At 46.0% G+C, this 17,485-nt stretch overlaps 1 protein-coding gene across 5 annotated transcripts in view; it reads left to right on the top strand.

Moving 5' to 3' along the window:
• The window catches only part of ASH1L (ASH1 like histone lysine methyltransferase), a 38,543-nt gene that overhangs the window by 7,610 nt on the left and 13,448 nt on the right, over window positions 1-17,485 (top strand). For 4 of the 5 annotated variants that reach the window (XM_015884572.2, XM_015884574.2, XM_015884570.2 and 1 more), the window contains exons 3-7: window positions 431-5,168; window positions 9,999-10,100; window positions 11,838-12,576; window positions 13,589-13,798; window positions 15,484-15,578. In XM_015884572.2, the coding sequence (XP_015740058.1) occupies window positions 431-5,168; window positions 9,999-10,100; window positions 11,838-12,576; window positions 13,589-13,798; window positions 15,484-15,578 (5,884 nt within the window). The remainder of the gene's footprint in view (window positions 1-430; window positions 5,169-9,998; window positions 10,101-11,837; window positions 12,577-13,588; window positions 13,799-15,483; window positions 15,579-17,485) is intronic. The other variant, XM_015884576.2, reaches the window with a different exon arrangement.

The following is a 17,485-nucleotide window of genomic DNA, read 5'->3' as shown; positions in this document are numbered from 1 at the left end:
GGAGCCCAGGCTGTGTCTTCCTTCAGCATAATTAGATATTCGCCAACTGTAGTTAGAGTTTTCTAAACTGTAATCTATCCAGTGCTGACTGTAATTAAGTACAGTAAGTACCAAACAATTGTCTTACTTGCTTTTATTGGAGAGGGATGGATGAGAATGGCACTGATGCCTTTCCCTTTCTATTTAATGCTTGAGATGGTGTGCCCCATAACGTCTATAAACTGTGTGTACGTGTAATTATAAGGGATGGGAATCTTCCATTCTTAACCCCAGATTGGAGTGAATATGCCCGTACATTTCAAAGATGTGCTCTGTGTGAAAAGAATGTCCTTCGAAAGAAGAATTATTGACGGGTTCCTAATGGAATTTGTTGAGGTAGTGGGTCTTCGTGCTCTATTCCTAAAGAATTTCTCTTTTTATTAACTTGTAGGACCCTTCAAAGTCGTACAAGAAAGCTGGAGAAGTTACAACAGTTGAATTACATGTGGAAGAAGGTATACAAGTAGAAACAAATCCCTTACCTAAGAAAGTTTCCCCATTGCACACTGAAATGACAGATTATATAAAGTCATCTCCTCCGACTCTTATCAGTAGCCATAATTCTGACTTAAAGGATAGAACACAGATTAATGGAGCAACAACTGTAACAGAGAAATTGGCTCAACTTATTGCAACTTGTCCTCCTTCAAAGTCTTCCAAAACAAAGCAGAAGAAGCCTGGAAGTGGAACTGCGTCTGGTTTGGTTAAAGACTCTGGGAAGAAGCTGCCAGGAACCATTCCTACAAGCGGGATAGTTAATAAAGATTTGGTAAAGAAGTTGCCAGGATCTGGTATTGCTGTCGGATTGGTTAGTAAGGACTCAGGGAAGAAGCCATTAGGGATTGGTAGCGCAGCCATATTGGTTAGCAAAGACTCTGGGAAGAAGCCACAAGGGGTCGGCCCGTTAATAGGATTGGTTAACAAGGACTCTGGAAAGAGGCTGGCAGGGATCAGCACTCCACCTGGGTTAGTTAGCAAGGACTCCGGAAAGAAACAGCCGATGACCAGCTCTGCAGTTGGATTAATTAACAAAGATGTTGGGAGGAAGTTTCCAGGTATCAGCACTCCAACCGGATTGACTAATAAGGAGTCCGCAAAGAAGCCAGCGGGGATCAGCACTCCAGCTGGACTGATTAACAAGGATGCTGGGAAGAAGTTGCTGGGAATAAGTAGTCCTGCAGGATTGGTTAGCAAGGATACTGGGAGGAAAATGCCAGGGACTGGCAATGCCACGGCTCTGACTAACAAAGACTCCGGCAGGAAGACACCAGGGATTGGCAGCCCAGTGGGACCGGTTAACAAGGACTCTGGGAGGAAGATAGTAGGCATTAGCAGCCCGGTGGGATTGGTTAGCAAGGACTCTGGAAAGAAGCCAACAGGAATCAGCACTCCGGTGGGTTTGGTTAACAAGGACTCTGGAACTCTGAAAGCAGACTCCCTTATGCCTGCCTCAGAGCCCTTTAAGCTTCCTTGCAATTCAAACCTTGAAAGCCACGATGCTACGGATTTACTGAAAGAAAATACAAGCAGCAAAACATTTGAGAAGCACATTGTGAGGCAGAGCAAAGAAAGTATCTTGGATAAATTTTCAATTCGGAAAGAAATCGCTGACGTAGGCAAAGAAATGTTTAATGAAGGAATCTGTGTCCCACAGGATGGTTACTCAGCCAGTGAGAAAGGGGTTTATGAAACATCTAAGCATGAAAAACAACCTCCGGTCTATTGCACTTCACCAGACTTCAGGACAGGAGGTGCTTCGGATGTATCCACAGCCAAGTCCCCATTTAGTGCAGTAGGAGAGGGAAATCTCCCATCGCCTTCACCCACAGTGTCTGTTACCACCTTAAACAGGAGCCTCTCAGCAGCATCTTCGCAGTTAGCATCCAACACGCTGCATCTGAGCTCCACGGCTGATCTCCTAGAAGGTATTTCAGATCAGATTGGCAAAACTCAGTTTTCTCCTGACAGTACGCATCTAAATATAAACAGAACGTTGAACCATGCTCTGAGCACCGATTTTAAAGGTGCTGATAAAGACCTGAGTGAATCAAAAGCTACTTATGTAGAACCTTCAAGAACCAGCCCTTCTCTAGGGAAAAAACCCATTTTGGCAGCTGAAACGAGCATTCATGCTACTGTCACCCCTTCAGTAGTGAGTTTTACAAGCTTGTTTAGTAGCAAGCAGTTCCTAAAGATCGGTGCAATAGCTGCATCAGACAAATCCTGCCAAGGAGCAAAAAATCTGAGCACTAGTCAGCAATCCAAACCTTTAAAGAAAAGGAAAGGAAGGAAGCCACGATGGACTAAAGTGGTGTCGAGAAGCACATGCCGGCCTCCGAAGGGTCTGGAACTAGAAAGGTCAGAGCTTTTTAAAAACATTTCATACAGTGCACTATCCAACAGTAATTTGGAGCAGGCCAAATTCTTAAAAAACATAGGGTCGTCTTCATTCGTGGAGCACGAATTTGTTAAGCATCAGCTGCCAAAACTGAACGAGGGTAGTGGACAGTCTCTTGCACTGCTAACCGAGTCTGACAAGCAGACTCCAAAGTTCTACAGTGCACACAAACAACCTTCAAGTTTGTGTATGTCGGATGATTTCTTACCTGACATGTATAAACCTAAAAGAGGAAGACCTAAATCCAAGGAGATGCCCGAGCTTGAAGGTCCCCCCAAAAGAACTCTAAAGATCCCAGCGTCAAAAGTCTTTTCGGTGCAGTCAAAAGAAGAGCAAGAACCTCCCATTTTGCAGCCAGAGGTGGAAATTCCTTCCCTAAAGCAGAGTTTATCGGGACAAGCTTTTCCTAAAAAGAGGGGGAGGCCTAAAAGGCAGATGAGGTCATCGATCAAAATGAAGCCACCAATTCTTTCTGTAGCACCTTTTGTTGGAACAGAAAGCTCAAACAAGATAGAATCTGAAAGTGATCAGCATCGGAGCGGGGAGTTTTTTGAGAGAAAGGACCAGCTCCGAGGACCAGAAGATGTCCAAAAACCTAATATTTGTAGCATGAGTGATTTGGAAGGAGACTCAGACAGAAAAGTTGCCAAGAGAAACAACGGGCAGTTAATGAAAACTATTATTCGGAAAATAAATAAAATGAAAACTTTGAAGAGAAAGAAACTTTTGAATCAGATTCTCTCGAGTACGGTGGAACCAAATAAAGGGAAAGTGCAATCTAAGCTCCACAACACGGTGTCGACACTCGCCGCCACTTTCGGTTCAAAATTAGGCCAGCAAATTAACGTCAGCAAGAAAGGAACGATTTACATAGGAAAAAGGAGGGGAAGGAAACCCAAAGCTGTCCTGAACGGTATTTTAACTAGTAATTCTGCCAGTCTGACAGTTCTTGAGAAATCTTCCCAGCAAACTCCCGGCACATCATTTGGCCAAGTACTTCCCCACTTGCTGCCTTCAGCAGCTAATAGTTCCGAGATTCTCCCATCCCCTGTTTGCTCCCAGTCCTCTGCAGTCAGTGGGGGGCAGAGCCCCGTCAGCAGCGACGCGGGATTCATCGAGCCCAGCTCGGTGCCGTACTTGCACATCCACTCCAGGCAAGGAAGCGTTGTTCAGACACTCGCAATGAAGAAAGCTGCTAAGGGAAGGAGGAGATTATCTCCACCCACGTTGTTGCCAAACTCTCCTTCTCACTTGAGTGAGCTGACATCGCTGAAAGAAGCCACTCCTTCCCCCGTGAGCGAATCTCACAGCGATGAGACCATACCCAGCGACAGCGGGATAGGAACAGATAACAACAGCACTTCAGATCGAGCCGAGAAGTTTTGTGGGCAGAAAAAGAAGAGGCATTCGTTTGATCACGTTTCCCTTATCGCACCCGAAGCTTCCACGGTTTTAAGTAATCTCAAAGAAAAGCATAAACACAAATGCAAGCGCCGGAGTCACGATTACCTCAGTTATGACAAAATGAAGAGGCAGAAGCGGAAAAGGAAAAAGAAGTATCCTCAGCTTCGAGGTAGGCAGGACCCGGATTTCCTGGCTGAATTGGAAGAGTTAATCAGTCGATTAAGCGAGATTAGAATAACCCACAGAAGTCACCATTTTATCCCCCGAGATCTCCTGCCTACCATTTTCCGGATAAATTTCAATAGTTTCTATACTCACCCTACTTTTCCTTTAGATCCGTTGCACTACATTAGGAAACCTGATTTAAAGAAGAAGAGAGGCAGGCCTCCGAAAATGAGGGAGGCTATGGCAGAAATGCCTTTCATGCATAGCCTCAGCTTTCCTCTCTCCAGCACCGGGTTCTATCCCTCCTATGGCATGCCTTACTCTCCTTCCCCCCTCGCAGCTGCTCCCATAGGCTTAGGTTATTACGGAAGGTACCCTCCGACTCTTTATCCCCCACCACCTTCTCCTTCTTTCACCACCCCGCTGCCACCACCCTCCTACATGCATACAGGCCATTTGCTTCTCAATCCCACCAAATACCACAAGAAAAAGCATAAACTTTTACGGCAGGAGGCTTTCCTCACGACGAGTAGGACTCCGCTCTTGTCCATGAGCACGTACCCCAGCGTTCCACCCGAGATGGCTTATGGCTGGATGCTGGAACACAAGCACAGGCATCGCCACAAACACAGAGAGCATCGTACATCCGAGCAGCAGCAGGTTTCCATGGACACCATCACGGCTAATAGCTCTTCAAGAACAGTCCTGGAGTCCTTGAAGCGCTACAGATTTGGGAAAGAGGCTGTCGGTGAGAGGTACAAACATAAGGAGAAACACAGATGTCACATGTCTTGTCCCCACCTGTCGCCTTCAAAGGGATTGCTAAGCAGAGATGAACAGTGGGTCCGGAGGGAGCCTTCGGAGTCTAATTCCTTAGCACTGGGGTTGCAGACGCCGTTACAGATAGACTGCTCAGACAGCTCCCCAGGTCTGTCCCTGGGGGGATTTACTCCCAGCTCCGAGCCGGCCAGCAGCGATGAACACACAAATCTTTTCACAAGTGCAATAGGCAGCTGCAGAGTCACAAACTCTACCAGCACCAATGGACGTAAAAAACTAACTGACAGCCCCGGACTCTTCAGTGCACAGGACAGCTCGCTAAATCGACCGCTCCGAAAGGAACCATTGCCTTCTATTGAAAAGGCACTGCAGCCACTGTCAGGTAAGGGAGCTCTCATTGTATCACCACATGAGTCTTATGGTAAGCTCTAAAGCAGCTTGCATTGGGAAGGCAGGCAGCGATAGATTTGGCTTTGTGGAAGTTTTTTCTGTGTTGGATTTTAGGACTACCATTGTTTTGATGGAGGATTTCTGTTGTGTCAGTGCACTGTTCTGCTCAGCTTCTGGCACAGATTAATGGGAAGTCTCCTATGTACAGGGCTGCCTAAGTACCTTTTCCCACCAGATTTGCATTGCTTAGTTGTAGAAGCATACAAAGTTTTCTAGGGATGTTTTCTCATTCAAAAGTCTTTTCTTTTTCCTTACGATTTCTGATCATTTTAGAAACCATCTTTCTGCTTGTTTTGAAGTTTGATGGATTGATTTTAGGCTAGCTATGGGTACTAGTACTGTGAGCAACTTTTCCATTAAAGAAGATGTTCCGTATTTCTTTCATGACTCGATTTTAGGTGTTCTGATAATTTTTCCTGTAGTTTGGCTTTGATCCTTGAGGCCTTTTGCAGTACCTCCAAACAGCTGCAAAATGATCCTGGGAATGCCCAAGACCAAACATTGTAATGACTGTTTTATTCGTAGCTAGGAAGCTCATCTTACATATATCCCTAGATGCAACTGAGACTGAGCACAGGAAATGGCAGTGGCACCAGCAGAGGATTTGCTGTTCAAGGACCTCCATTCTGCTGTGCTAAGAAATGCTGAGCGTTTCTCCTCCTTTACTCTGATTCTTGCCTATGTTCTCCCTTGTAAACGTAAATCCTCTGCCCCAAACCGCTTGTGACTAATAGCTCACAGCATGAACTTGGGGAGCAGCTCACTGTTAGTAAGGGATGTTACCTCCTCATGTTCCTTGCGTTCATCTTCCTCCTTTGCTTGTAAGACTTCCATTCTGATGCCTCCTACTGCCTCGCCTACATTCGTATTACCCTCCAATATGAGGAAAGTAAGGTACATCTGCATACAGTGCTGATAAGAGAAAGACAGAACTGTAGTATTTTTACATCTCTGCTGCTAAAACGACGTCGGGGGAGGTGTCAGAAGAAAGCAGGATGGCTGTAACATCTGCTGAGAGGGAGAGAAGAACTCAAAGAGCTCAGTCACCAAAGGGTTACACGCAGCTCGGAGGAGAATCGTTGTGGTAGCTTGTGTAGTTCTGGGAATTTCCTGAGGAATTCCATTACAGTGAATGATCTGACTTGGGTTTTTATGAGGAACAGCCTAATTAGAGATGTTTTAGGCTGAAACCTGCTAGCAAAGCCTGTGAATCACTCTCCCTCTTAGGGTGTGTTTATTTGGTTCATCAGATGCAGCGTATCACTTTCAGTAAGTGTATTTCTCGTGATTGGAACCAGCTGTTTGTGTTGTGAGACCAGCTTCCAGCTCAGCATTCAGCTCATTCACAAGGAGCTCCTGATGCCCGCATCGTCTCCATGCTGTACATAGGAGAGCTTAGACTGCATCTAGAAGAAAAAGCTTCTATTTTTTTTCCCCTTTAGATCAATGGCAAGTTGCATAGCTGGCTTTGTTTGTAATCTGTGCTGCTGAATTGTGATTCTGTGGCCATTACTGCGAAAGACTTGGGTCCTATTTTTGTGTACTGCGGAAAATAGAGCAGATGGAGGGAAAATGTGGTGCATCGAGGATGGGTTTTTTTTGTTTATTGAACTGGATGCAGCTGAGGTGCATGATGGAGGGAACACAGATCAAGAGCTGTTAAAGAAAGCAGTGGGAGAGCAGCAGCAGGCAATTTAATGCCCTTTGTGATCCACAATGGGGGGATATTTATCGTAATTTATCTCAGAAATACCCTGTGTGGAAAACACCCTTCATTTCCACAGTGTTCTGAACACAAACCCTGCACGGCTGCCTTCCTTGGCAGGTACTTTGTGTCGTCTTAGCTGATGTCTGACACTGTCGGGTTGGATCAGAACTGTAATTGCGATGCTGTGTTTTGGCACACGGGACTGGGTGGATGAATGGTGGTGTTTAACAGGAGATGCAGCTCAGAGAGGTGTTTTAAGATGTGTAACTTCACACAGTCCATAGGGGCAAACAGGAAAGTCATGAGGCTGCTTTGAGTGGGGCTTCAGCAGAGCAGCCACTTGTGGGCAGTGCTGTATGGGGCTTCTGGGAGCCACCACAGCATCACACCACCAATTGCTTTGAACAGTTGGGAGCTTATTTTAAGGCGGTCTTATGGTGCTTGGAGTGAAGGGGAGCCTAAAGAAGCTGTTTGGTGGAGACCAATCTGTTTGAAACCCTATTGACTGAGAGGTTTGAGGCATGACAATAGATATGTGCGCCTAAAGCTCAGAGGTTGTGAACCTCCGTGTTCAAATGCGAGCTATTTTAGCTGCAGATTTGCCCATTTCAGGTCACGAAGCAGCGCTGTACGCTGTGCCCGACCCGAGGGCTGAGCAGTGGCGGACGGCAGCGCGGGGCAGGGCCGTGGGCAACGGCGCCGCCTGGCGGCAAGGCCTGGGCCTAGCACCGCCGGGGCCTGCACCTCCACCTGGGCCTAGCGCCTGCCTGACCATGGGCCTAGCGCTGCAGCCTGGGCCTAGTGCCTACCTGACCCCAGGCCTAGTGTCATAGCCTGGGCCTAACGCCTGCCTGACCCCAGGCCTAGCATTGCAGCCTGGGCCTAGTGCCTACCTGACCCCAGGCCTACCACCTGCCTGACCCCAGGCCTAGTGCTGCAGCCTGGGCCTAGCACCTACATGACCTCAGGCCTAGTGCCTACCTGACCCCAGGCCTAGTGCTGCAGCCCAGGCCTAGCACTGCCTGACCCTGGGCCTAGTGCATACCTGACCCCAGGCCTAGTGCTGGAGCCCAGGCCTAGCACTGCCTGACCCTGGGCCTAGCGTTGCAGCCTGGGCCTAGTGCCTACCTGACCCCAGGCCTAGCGCTGCAGCCTGGGCCTAGTGCCTACCTGACCCCAGGCCTAGTGCCTACCTGACCCTAGGCCTAGTGCTGCAGCCCAGGCCTAGCACTGCCTGACCCCAGACCTGGTGTCACAGCCTGGGCCTAATTCCTGCCTGACCCCGGGCCTAGTGCTGCAGCCTGAGCCTAGTGGCTACCTGACCCCAGGCCTAGTGCTGCAGCCCAGGCCTGGTGTCACAGCCTGGGCCTAGCACTTGCCTGACCCCAAGCCTAGTGCTGCAGCCCAAGCCTAACACTGCCTGAGCCCATGCCTATGTGGCAGTATAACAGGGCTTAGTGTTGCCTGACCTTGGGCCTGTTGTCTGCCTAACTGCAGACCTAGTGCTGCCTGACCCCAGGCCTAGCACAACACCCTGGGCCTAATGCTGAACTCCATCAGGGCTCAGCCTCTGTCACCCCAGGCCCTGGCTGTGCAGCTGAGTCCCCGCAGGGGCTGAAGGGCTCCTGCCTGCTGAGGGGGGTGAGCAGTTACATCTCTGAGAGGGAGGAATCCTCTGTGTGTGGTCATCTGTAAGAAACCCCAGTGACAAGCTGCTCTGTTATGAAGCAGCTCTTTAAATTCCTTTCACTTGTCTTTTTTTTTTCCAGTTGAAACTTATTATAACCTCTTTGTTCTTAAAGCAGTAAGCCTTTTATTTCCCTTTTTTCCCTTTTTTTTTTTTTTTTCCTGAGATCTCGGGGCATTTATTTTAATCTACACATTATGAAATCAATATCTCTTGTAGTTCCTCACTAGAAAAATTGATCCAGGGATAAGAAGACAATTGTTCTTTCTAATATTAAGCAACTGCATGTGGTCTCCCTGCAGAGTTCCATTGCAACTTCCTTCTTAGCTTCATGTTGTCAGAGCAGCCCCTATAGAAACGCACTCAGAGCCCACCAGCTTTATGCCATGAAGGGAAGTGGGGAACTCTCCACATAGAGACATTGAACTTGCAGCTCAGGATAATGTCCAGTGAAAAATTAAATCTGGTGCTTCTGCTTTGTCAGAAAGTTAGAATATTTGGGCAGTGGTGTTGTTTACTTCGTCTCTCAGTCAAACATTTCTTAGGTGTTACACCACAGGGTAATGATAATCGTGAAAGTTCTGGGATTCTCAGTACAAGAAAGGCATGGGTAGACTGCAGGGAGTGCAGTGACAAGCCACAGAGGTGACTAAGGACTTGGGAATTCCATCATACAAACAGAGATGGGACTGCTCAGCCTGTGGAAGAGAAAGCTCAGGGGAGATCTTATCAGCGTTGCATAGACCTGATGGCAGGGAGTAAAGGAAAGGGAACCAAATCCAGCACTGCCTGGTGAGAGGAAAAGGGGCAGTGGGCATTAAGTCAAACACAGGAAGTTCTGGCCATCTAGAAGGGAAAAAAGGGTCAATCATAAGGGGATTGAACTCTGGTTTGAATTGCCTAGGAAGGTTTTGGAGTCCCTGTGGACACGTTGGAAATTTGACACGGTGGCTGTCTGGGATCCTCTGAAGTCCTTTCCAACCTCAGCTGTTCCATGAAGATGAAATGGGAGAGGAGTTCATTTGAAAGCAGGGATGTGTCGGGGTGTTTTGTTTGTGTTGGTGTTGGTTTTTTCTTACTTTAAAGCTACTCCCCAGATACTAAGTGTCTCTTCCTCATGCATTGCTTTACTGTCCCATGTGTGCCATTGCCACTGTGAGAAATTCTGTTGTGATGGTGGTGATCCTTCTGCAACTACTGACATTGTCACAAGGAGTTGTTCTTAATGCTAAAATATATACATATATATATATATATATATACAGTTAGTTTGAATATTGAGCATCTGCATTGTGTTTTACTGGCACTGCCAGACTGAAGTGATTTTTTTTTTTGTGTGCTTTTGTCTTCCCTGATCTGCTTTTCAGGCGCTCTGCCAACACAGGACAAACCTTCCCAGAGGCAGTCAGAGAGCACAAATTGCAGCCCTTCCAGAAAGAGATCAACATCTGAGAGCACATCTTCTACAGGCAAGTAATATTTGCTCATCTCGTTTTGGAGATCACTGCAATGCTAAAACCTCTAGCACTACAGGCAAAGACAACGTTGCTATGAGAACTTGACAGCAGCAGGATTTTTGTGGAGATGCTGACTTTTTCCACTTGTAACTTGGATTAAAATGCTTCAAATTGGGTTGTAGAACAGGGGAAATGGAGCTGGCATGTAGAGAAGCAGCAGCAGAGTAGCTGTGGTGGAATGGAGTTGGGTTCCTCACCGTGTTAAATTAGTCTTCATGTAGCTCGGGTCTTTAATTGCTAGCAGTTCTTGTGGCACTGCAGTTAATCAATGAATTGGGTGAATCAATCCCTCTGTGGGGCCCAGAAGATGAGGCAAGAAAGGCATTTATAGAACGCCAGCTGGAAAAAAAACCTTCTGTGAGGGTTCCAACATTCTTAGACAGTAAAAGTTGATTGCAACTTTGTAGTAAACATCCCTAGGATATGTACTAACAGAACTACTTTGTTACAATTTCCATATGTAAAGAATGTGGCAAAACTGCTATTTCCTCCTCCCTTTAAACAAACATTTACCACCCTTCAGCATATGCTTAGGAAATCCACCCAGAGTGAAGTATCTGTGTCTTGTTAACTTTCAGTTGCTTGTTGGAAAGGGCCAACTGCAAGCAGTTTAAGCCTGTACATAGGCAGGTGTCAAAAGTTCAGGCATTTCTTGGGTGGGAGAGCAAAGAACAAAGCTGAGTTGTGAGTTTGTCAGCTTCAAAGACATTGAACTGATGCTGCTGCTGGAAGGTGCAGTCCTTGTCACATCTCCTGCAGATCTGGAGTGCATTTGGCATAGAGAGCTCCTTCCTAACCATCCAGTAGTACACGAGCAATGCTGCAGCTGTTGGGGATCAGAGTTCAGATGTCTTGATCCTTTGGGATCGTTTTCCCAACAGAAGCGCTGGTTGATGGGCAGCCCTTGGGCCATGTGTCCGAATATGCCATGTTGTTCAGTTATCACGGGCAGTGCAGCTGCTCCCTGAGCTCCCAGTGCTGAGCAGATGGTGTTTCTGTGGGGAACCTTCAGCTCTGCCCCAGTGTGTGTTTAAAGACCAGAGGAAAACAGGGAAGCTTGTCTTCACTCCTCCATCTAAAACTGAAAGCTGAAAGTCCTTCCAGTGTGTTGAGTCGCTCAGGCTGTTAGGTTTCCAAGTGTTTATGTTTGCAGCAGTGACTGCACGAACATGCTGCTGTTTCTTTTTTGAGCCCTGTAGGAAGAAAGTTGTTCATAGAAGGGCTTTAGGAACGGATATGCTGATTCTTCCTCCTTCAAGTTGTTTGCACTCTCAGAATAATGTTTTCATTTGAACTTGCAAATTCATTACTTTGGAAAACTGATGAGGAATGCGTCTCTCCATAACAGACTTGGACTAGAAAATACTGTACATTGTCTGTGCTGCATCTTTGACTGCTAATGCACGATGTCCTTCTTGCCAAAAGATAGAAACCCTTTTACGAAACCATTCTGTTGTCTTCTCTTTAAGAGTAACCCTAGTACGTGCTTTTCAGTCCACAGCCCACGACCCACTAGTTGAAGTAGATCTAAAAGTGAGATCTCATTTGACTTCCTGTGTGAACTTGCCTTTCTCTTTGTCCAGGTATTTTGGCTTACCTGTACCCGACCCCACCTTTCTTGCTATCAATTCAGTCATCACGGTGTTGGATTTTACTTCAAACTTTGATTGTTTCTCTGATGTGTTTCAGTGATCGGAGTACCGACACGGGGGACAAGGCTGACGGCTGCTGATGATCCTGTGGACAGCTTATTGCAGCGCATGGCACAGCACGAAGGCCAGGCTGCTTTGGACAAAAGCATAGAAGCAGTCATTGCAAATGTCTCGGTTCCACCATCATCTAGTCCTGCTCGAAACCACAACAGGGAGAGAAGCCTGGGGAAACAGGACAGCCTCGTCGCTCCAGCCATCCCAAGCAGCTCCTGCAGCGACAGCATCTCGCTTCTGTCAGACAGATTACCAAACAGCTATTCCCCACATCATCTCAAGAGAAGTGTGGTCGAAGCCATGCAGCGACAAGCTAGAAAAATGTGCAATTATAACAAGATCTTGGCAACAAAAAAAAATCTTGACCACGTCAATAAAATTCTGAAAGCCAAAAAGCTGCAAAGGCAGTCACGGACAGGGAATAACTTTGTGAAGCGCAGGCCAGGTAGGCCCAGGAAATACCCAATGCAGGCTGTTGTGTCCATGCAGGCCTTCCAGGCAGCTCGGCTGGTCAGTCAGGAGTTAGATAAGAGGGAAGAAAGCAGCAGTCCTTTACACCTTGGACCTGATACCATCACTGATGTGATTGAAGCTGTGGTGCAAAGCGTAAACTTGAATCCAGATCACCAAAAAGGATGGAAGAGGAAGAGGTGGCTTTCGGAGGAACAGGCCAGGAAAAGACAAAAGCCTCTACCAGAAGATGAACAGGAGAGCAGTAAGAGGTAATTCCCTTAGAACTGTATGCCTTCGTTTTCACTACTGTTGATGTTTAAAGCGTTTTAACCCATCAAAGAATCCTGCTCTCCAAGCTCTGCTCGTTACATTTGTTTTCACTGAGGAGTTCACTGTTGGTTTTCAGAACACATGGGGTCTTTCTAAGCTACTACTTATCCCCCTAAATGGGATAAAATCACAGGTAATGTAAAGCTTGTTTTTGTATCTCGAGTGAAACATCATCATCTTGGTGAAGAATGCACTGAGTGGGTTTGGAGCAGGAAAACTGATGAGGTGCTTTAGCCAAGATAGTTCTTAATAGTTCTTACGTCATGCGCTGAATGAGGAACTGTGAGAGCTGCAACGCCGTGGGAATCTTAAGTGTGTGACTTTTATGCTTGAGAAACGGTTACAAGCAGCACTGAATGTCAGGTGAGATCAATTGATACGCAGCAAAAGAGGAAAAGCAAAACAGTGAGTAGGAGGTACGGTATGCACCTGTCTGAAGGGTGCAGTCGCTGGTAGAGAAACACCAGAAATCCCTCAAAACAAAGAGATCAAACTGCTCCAAATTCCTCCGTGAGGTTTGTGAATAGTACTAAAAAAATAACAACCCATTTTTGTTTCAGAACCAAATGCTGAAGCATAATGTTGCTGGAGCTGCACGCTCCAAGAATGCATTGCTTGACTCTCCTGGAAGTTAAATGAATGTTGGCCACCTGCTATTTTTAGAGTACAAAAGCAAATAGTACAAACCACCTTCTAAATTACTTCAGTGAGGCTCCAAGGGCTAAACGTTAGGAGGAATGATATCATTGTATAAAGATCCTGTGTTTCTTATGGTTATGTTTAACCACTGCTTGCTCGTGGTTATTGAATTGCGTTGTTAAATAGCAGAGACATCCAGTAATTCCGTAACCTAGAGGGTTTTGTGCTGCTGTCCATAATGAAATACGGTAAGGAAATGTTTGTGGTAAGAAATATAAATCTAGTAAGATCACCTTTCCTTTTTTCTTCCAGTTTTTCTGAGGCACCACCTGAACCACCCAGTCCTCAGGATGCCCTTGGGAAACCACCTGAGCCTGAGAACCCCCAACAGCAGCAGCAGCAGCAGCAGCAGCAGCAACAGCCTTTGCCTTCTCTTCCCCAGCGTGAGAAGAAAGCCCCCCGACCCCCAAAGAAGAAGTACCAGAAGGCTGGGCTCTACTCTGACGTGTACAAAACAGCAGAGTAAGTAAGAGCAGTGCAATGTTACTGTCTGATGTTCTGGTGGAAACAGTTTCCTCTCAAATAAAGCCAGAAGGAGCTGGTTAATAAACAGCTGAAGCAAAAACCATCAACTTCATTAAAGCATGTGAAAAATACCATGTGTGCTAATTAGCAGAATCTGACTCGGCGAAGATTTAAAACATAACCCTCATCAGAAAGCAGCCTCCAGCAGTGTCTGAAAGTGTCTCTGAGGATCGACCTTGAAGGATGTAAGACGTTCATTTGACAGTAACGATCATGGCAGTAAAAGTGCTGGCAGAGCCTGAGCGTTCAGGCACTGAGTGCAGTGTCTGCATACAAGGGCCCATTTGTTTTCTATTTTTATGGACTGAAAGATGATAGCTTTTTTTAGGAAAGAATTCCAGATGCATGGCCTGCTCATGGCCCTGTCAGGTGTGCTTGTTTCTTTTGCTTTCTCTGAGCTTTCAGGAGCAGTATCTCACCTGTGTGCAATGGGAGGTGGACTTGTCCCATCTCTGAGAAGCAGCCCATTTCTGTTTGTAGTTAGACCTTCCTGCAGCTGTTTGAAGCATAGTGTTGAAAGTCAAGAATCTGCTTCTCTTATGGTCTGACACATTAAAAGGTAGAAATCATTTGCCTTTTATTCAAGCACAGTGAGTGCAGCTCGAACTTCGTGATTGCAGATGAGAGTGAAATAAGATTAGAATGAAAGGAGTGATTTCAGAAGTCAGCCTCAGCTTTACCTCTATCTCCAAATGTCCTTTTCTGACCATGTCTGCAGGTACACATGAACATCCACGTGAATTATCCGGAGATAATTTTGCTGAGGAGAAGCTCCACGTGTGGTTGCACAGAGCTGCAGGTTTAGGAACAAAGATGGTGCTCTGCAGTCATTATCTGTTTACCCAGCAGTGGCTTTGCTAGAGGAGTACAAAGTCCACTTTGCCGAAGAAATGAAATAATAAATCAACAAATATTGTATATTTTTAGGGAATTAGCTGGCAACTTACTTGTCTGGTGATTTTCTTTACATGGTGTCAACATATATAGGTGTGAAAGGGGCTCTTTAGGTTGGCATTTAGTCACTCCCTTCCTACTGCACGTTTTTCTTTCTCTATTTGCCTCTGGTTTCAGTTTTTGCTTACCTCTTGGAAACAGAGGTTCATTCTTTGCCTCTTCACAATGCTTTTCCATTTCCTCTTGATAAGAACTTGTTTTCCAGGTCTTGTAAGCAGTGACCACAAAGTCACTTTCCTTGCAAGCCTCAGTGATTCAGAGCAGCACAACTTGGAAGGGCAGAGTTGTGGGTTCTCTTTTTATCCTCTCCAGATGAACAAGTTTTTTTCCTGGTGGGTGAAGGAGCCAAAGCAAATGGAGTGAATATTTGCTGTCAGTAAATGGGGTCCTAATTTCTTAACCTCTCTTAATCTGCAGATACAATCCCTTTGTACCTTACCAAACAAAGATGATCATTTTGGGATGCATTTTGCCTAAATATTCCCATTTCTTTTTCATAATAAACTTTCCCATCACCGTGTGTCTGCCCATGTGGGCAAAACCTCTTTGGCAGAGAACCTGGAAATGACTTTTTTTGGCCATTCCTTTTATCATTCTGCTGCCTGATGTTTCAGATATTTGCCTGCTTGAAACAGATGATCCATTTTTTGTGTGTTTTTTACCCACAGTCCGAAGAGTCGCCTCATCCAGCTGAAGAAAGAGAAGCTGGAATACACTCCTGGAGAGCACGAGCATGGATTGTTTCCAGCCCCTATTCATGTCGGTGGGTACTTCACATGTTTTAATTGTTAGGAAACAAACATCGCTCTCAGGTGACACTGAGGTACTCTGCCTGGACTTTTTGTCTCTCTCCCTTTTATTTTATCACACGGTTAAGGTAATAATATCATTCACGTATTAACAGAGGTCACACTCATCCTTCTGTGTTTTTCAGCAGACAAGAGTTTGATTCCAGAGGTTTCTTTTGTGCTGTTTTTGCTTTGTTCTTACGTTTTATTTTCCAAGGTCAGCCTGGCTTTAAGTGTGCTTTAAGTGCTGTAGTGCTTCAGCCTGAAAGTGCTATGACAGTCTCCTTCTCAAACTAATATTGCAGTAGAACAGCCAGAGGTGATTATCGTAGAATCATGGAATGGGCTGGGTTGAATAGGGCCACAAAGATCATCTGGTTTCAACCCCCCTGCTGTGTGCAGGGTCACCAACCAGCAGCCCAGGCTGCCCAGAGACACATCCAGCCTGGCCTTGAATGGCTGCAGGGATGGGGCATCCACAGCCTCCTTGGGCAACCTGTTCCAGTGCATCACCACCCTCTGCATGACAAACTTCCTCCTAAGATCCAACCCAAACCTCCCCTGTCTCAGTTTAAGCCCATTCCTCCTTGTCCTATCACTATCCACCCTCATAAACAGTCCAATTAGTCCAATTTCTTAAATCTCAGATGCTAAGCAAGCAGTTATATACCCCCCCTTGCGCTTATGGCACTTAGTGATGGCTGTCTTTAAATAAGAATATGAGGAAGAATGAAAAAGATAAACATTAAATGAACAATGTCTTATGAATCAGTAAAGCATAAACCTTTCAGAAACAGGTTCCAGAGCTGAAGGTGTTAATTGGGATTCTCAAGAACGTGACCTTTCTCAGTTCTTTCTTGAATTAGGTCGTATAACTGTATTGCAGGACTGAACCATCTGTCAGGATGCTCAGGTTTGGTTTGCAGCAATCCTGCTCTCTTTTCACAAGGCCGTGACCTCAAGTTTGTTTGTGCTAGCAGACACAAACAAGCTTCTGCCATAAAGATAAGCCTGCTTTAATTGCTCTGTGTTGGGTAGCTGGAGACTAGTGCGCTACAGAGCAGAGTTACAGGTTTAGGGCTGTGCTGGTGGCTGCTTGGGGAGGGCTGGAAGGACACAGCACACTCTGCAGGCACTTTGCCAGGGCATTTGAAAGAACCTTTTGTTTTGCCCGGTGAGGTCATAGAAGTGAAAGCAAATTCCCAGCAGATTTAGCTCTTTCCTGGAACCTGTTATGGATGAATAAAGCTTTGAAAATAAGTAATTTAGGAGTGCATTGTAGAGAAAACATCACCCTTTCTGCTTTCCAGTGGGGAGGGTATGCGTGTGAATTGACATGAAGCCACGGATTACTGAGGGAGGATTTAGAGAACCTGGGAAGATCAGAGGAGGATCTGTCACCTCGTCTCCAGTCACTCCTCTCACTGCTGCTCTGTGACAGCAAAGCTCCAACCAAATGATAAGAGAACGTTTAAATCTTAGCTAGAAGTTACCCAGCACTTTGTGTCAAGCCTCAGGCCTTACATAAATGAAGCATTTAACGAGTCAGTTTCCTTCTTTTGCAAAGAGATTGGGGTGACAGTGAGTTGAAGAATAAATCAAGGTTTACAGTGACAGCAGTGACTCCTGTCTAAAGAGAGTTCCAATCACTGCTGAAAATACAGATCCTCTTGAAGTCGTTTCTGAAGCAGTCAGGAATGTCTTTGTCAAGTCTGAATTTGTTCACTTGGTGAAGGCTGTACGAACAGGCCTGGAAACTGTTTCCAAAACTGATTTGGTTTCCCTGAGCCACAGTATTGTGATTTACCACCTCGTGTGAATCATGCGTGCAGAATTCTTGTGTGTATATTTGGTCTCTGTGCTAAATCGTCTCGCTTGTGTA

Source organism: Coturnix japonica, chromosome 25 (genome assembly GCF_001577835.2).
Source record: "Coturnix japonica isolate 7356 chromosome 25, Coturnix japonica 2.1, whole genome shotgun sequence".
Classification (NCBI taxonomy): Eukaryota; Metazoa; Chordata; class Aves; order Galliformes; family Phasianidae; genus Coturnix; species Coturnix japonica.
Note: the sequence above shows the minus strand (reverse complement) of the source record. Positions and strands in the feature narration are given on the sequence as shown.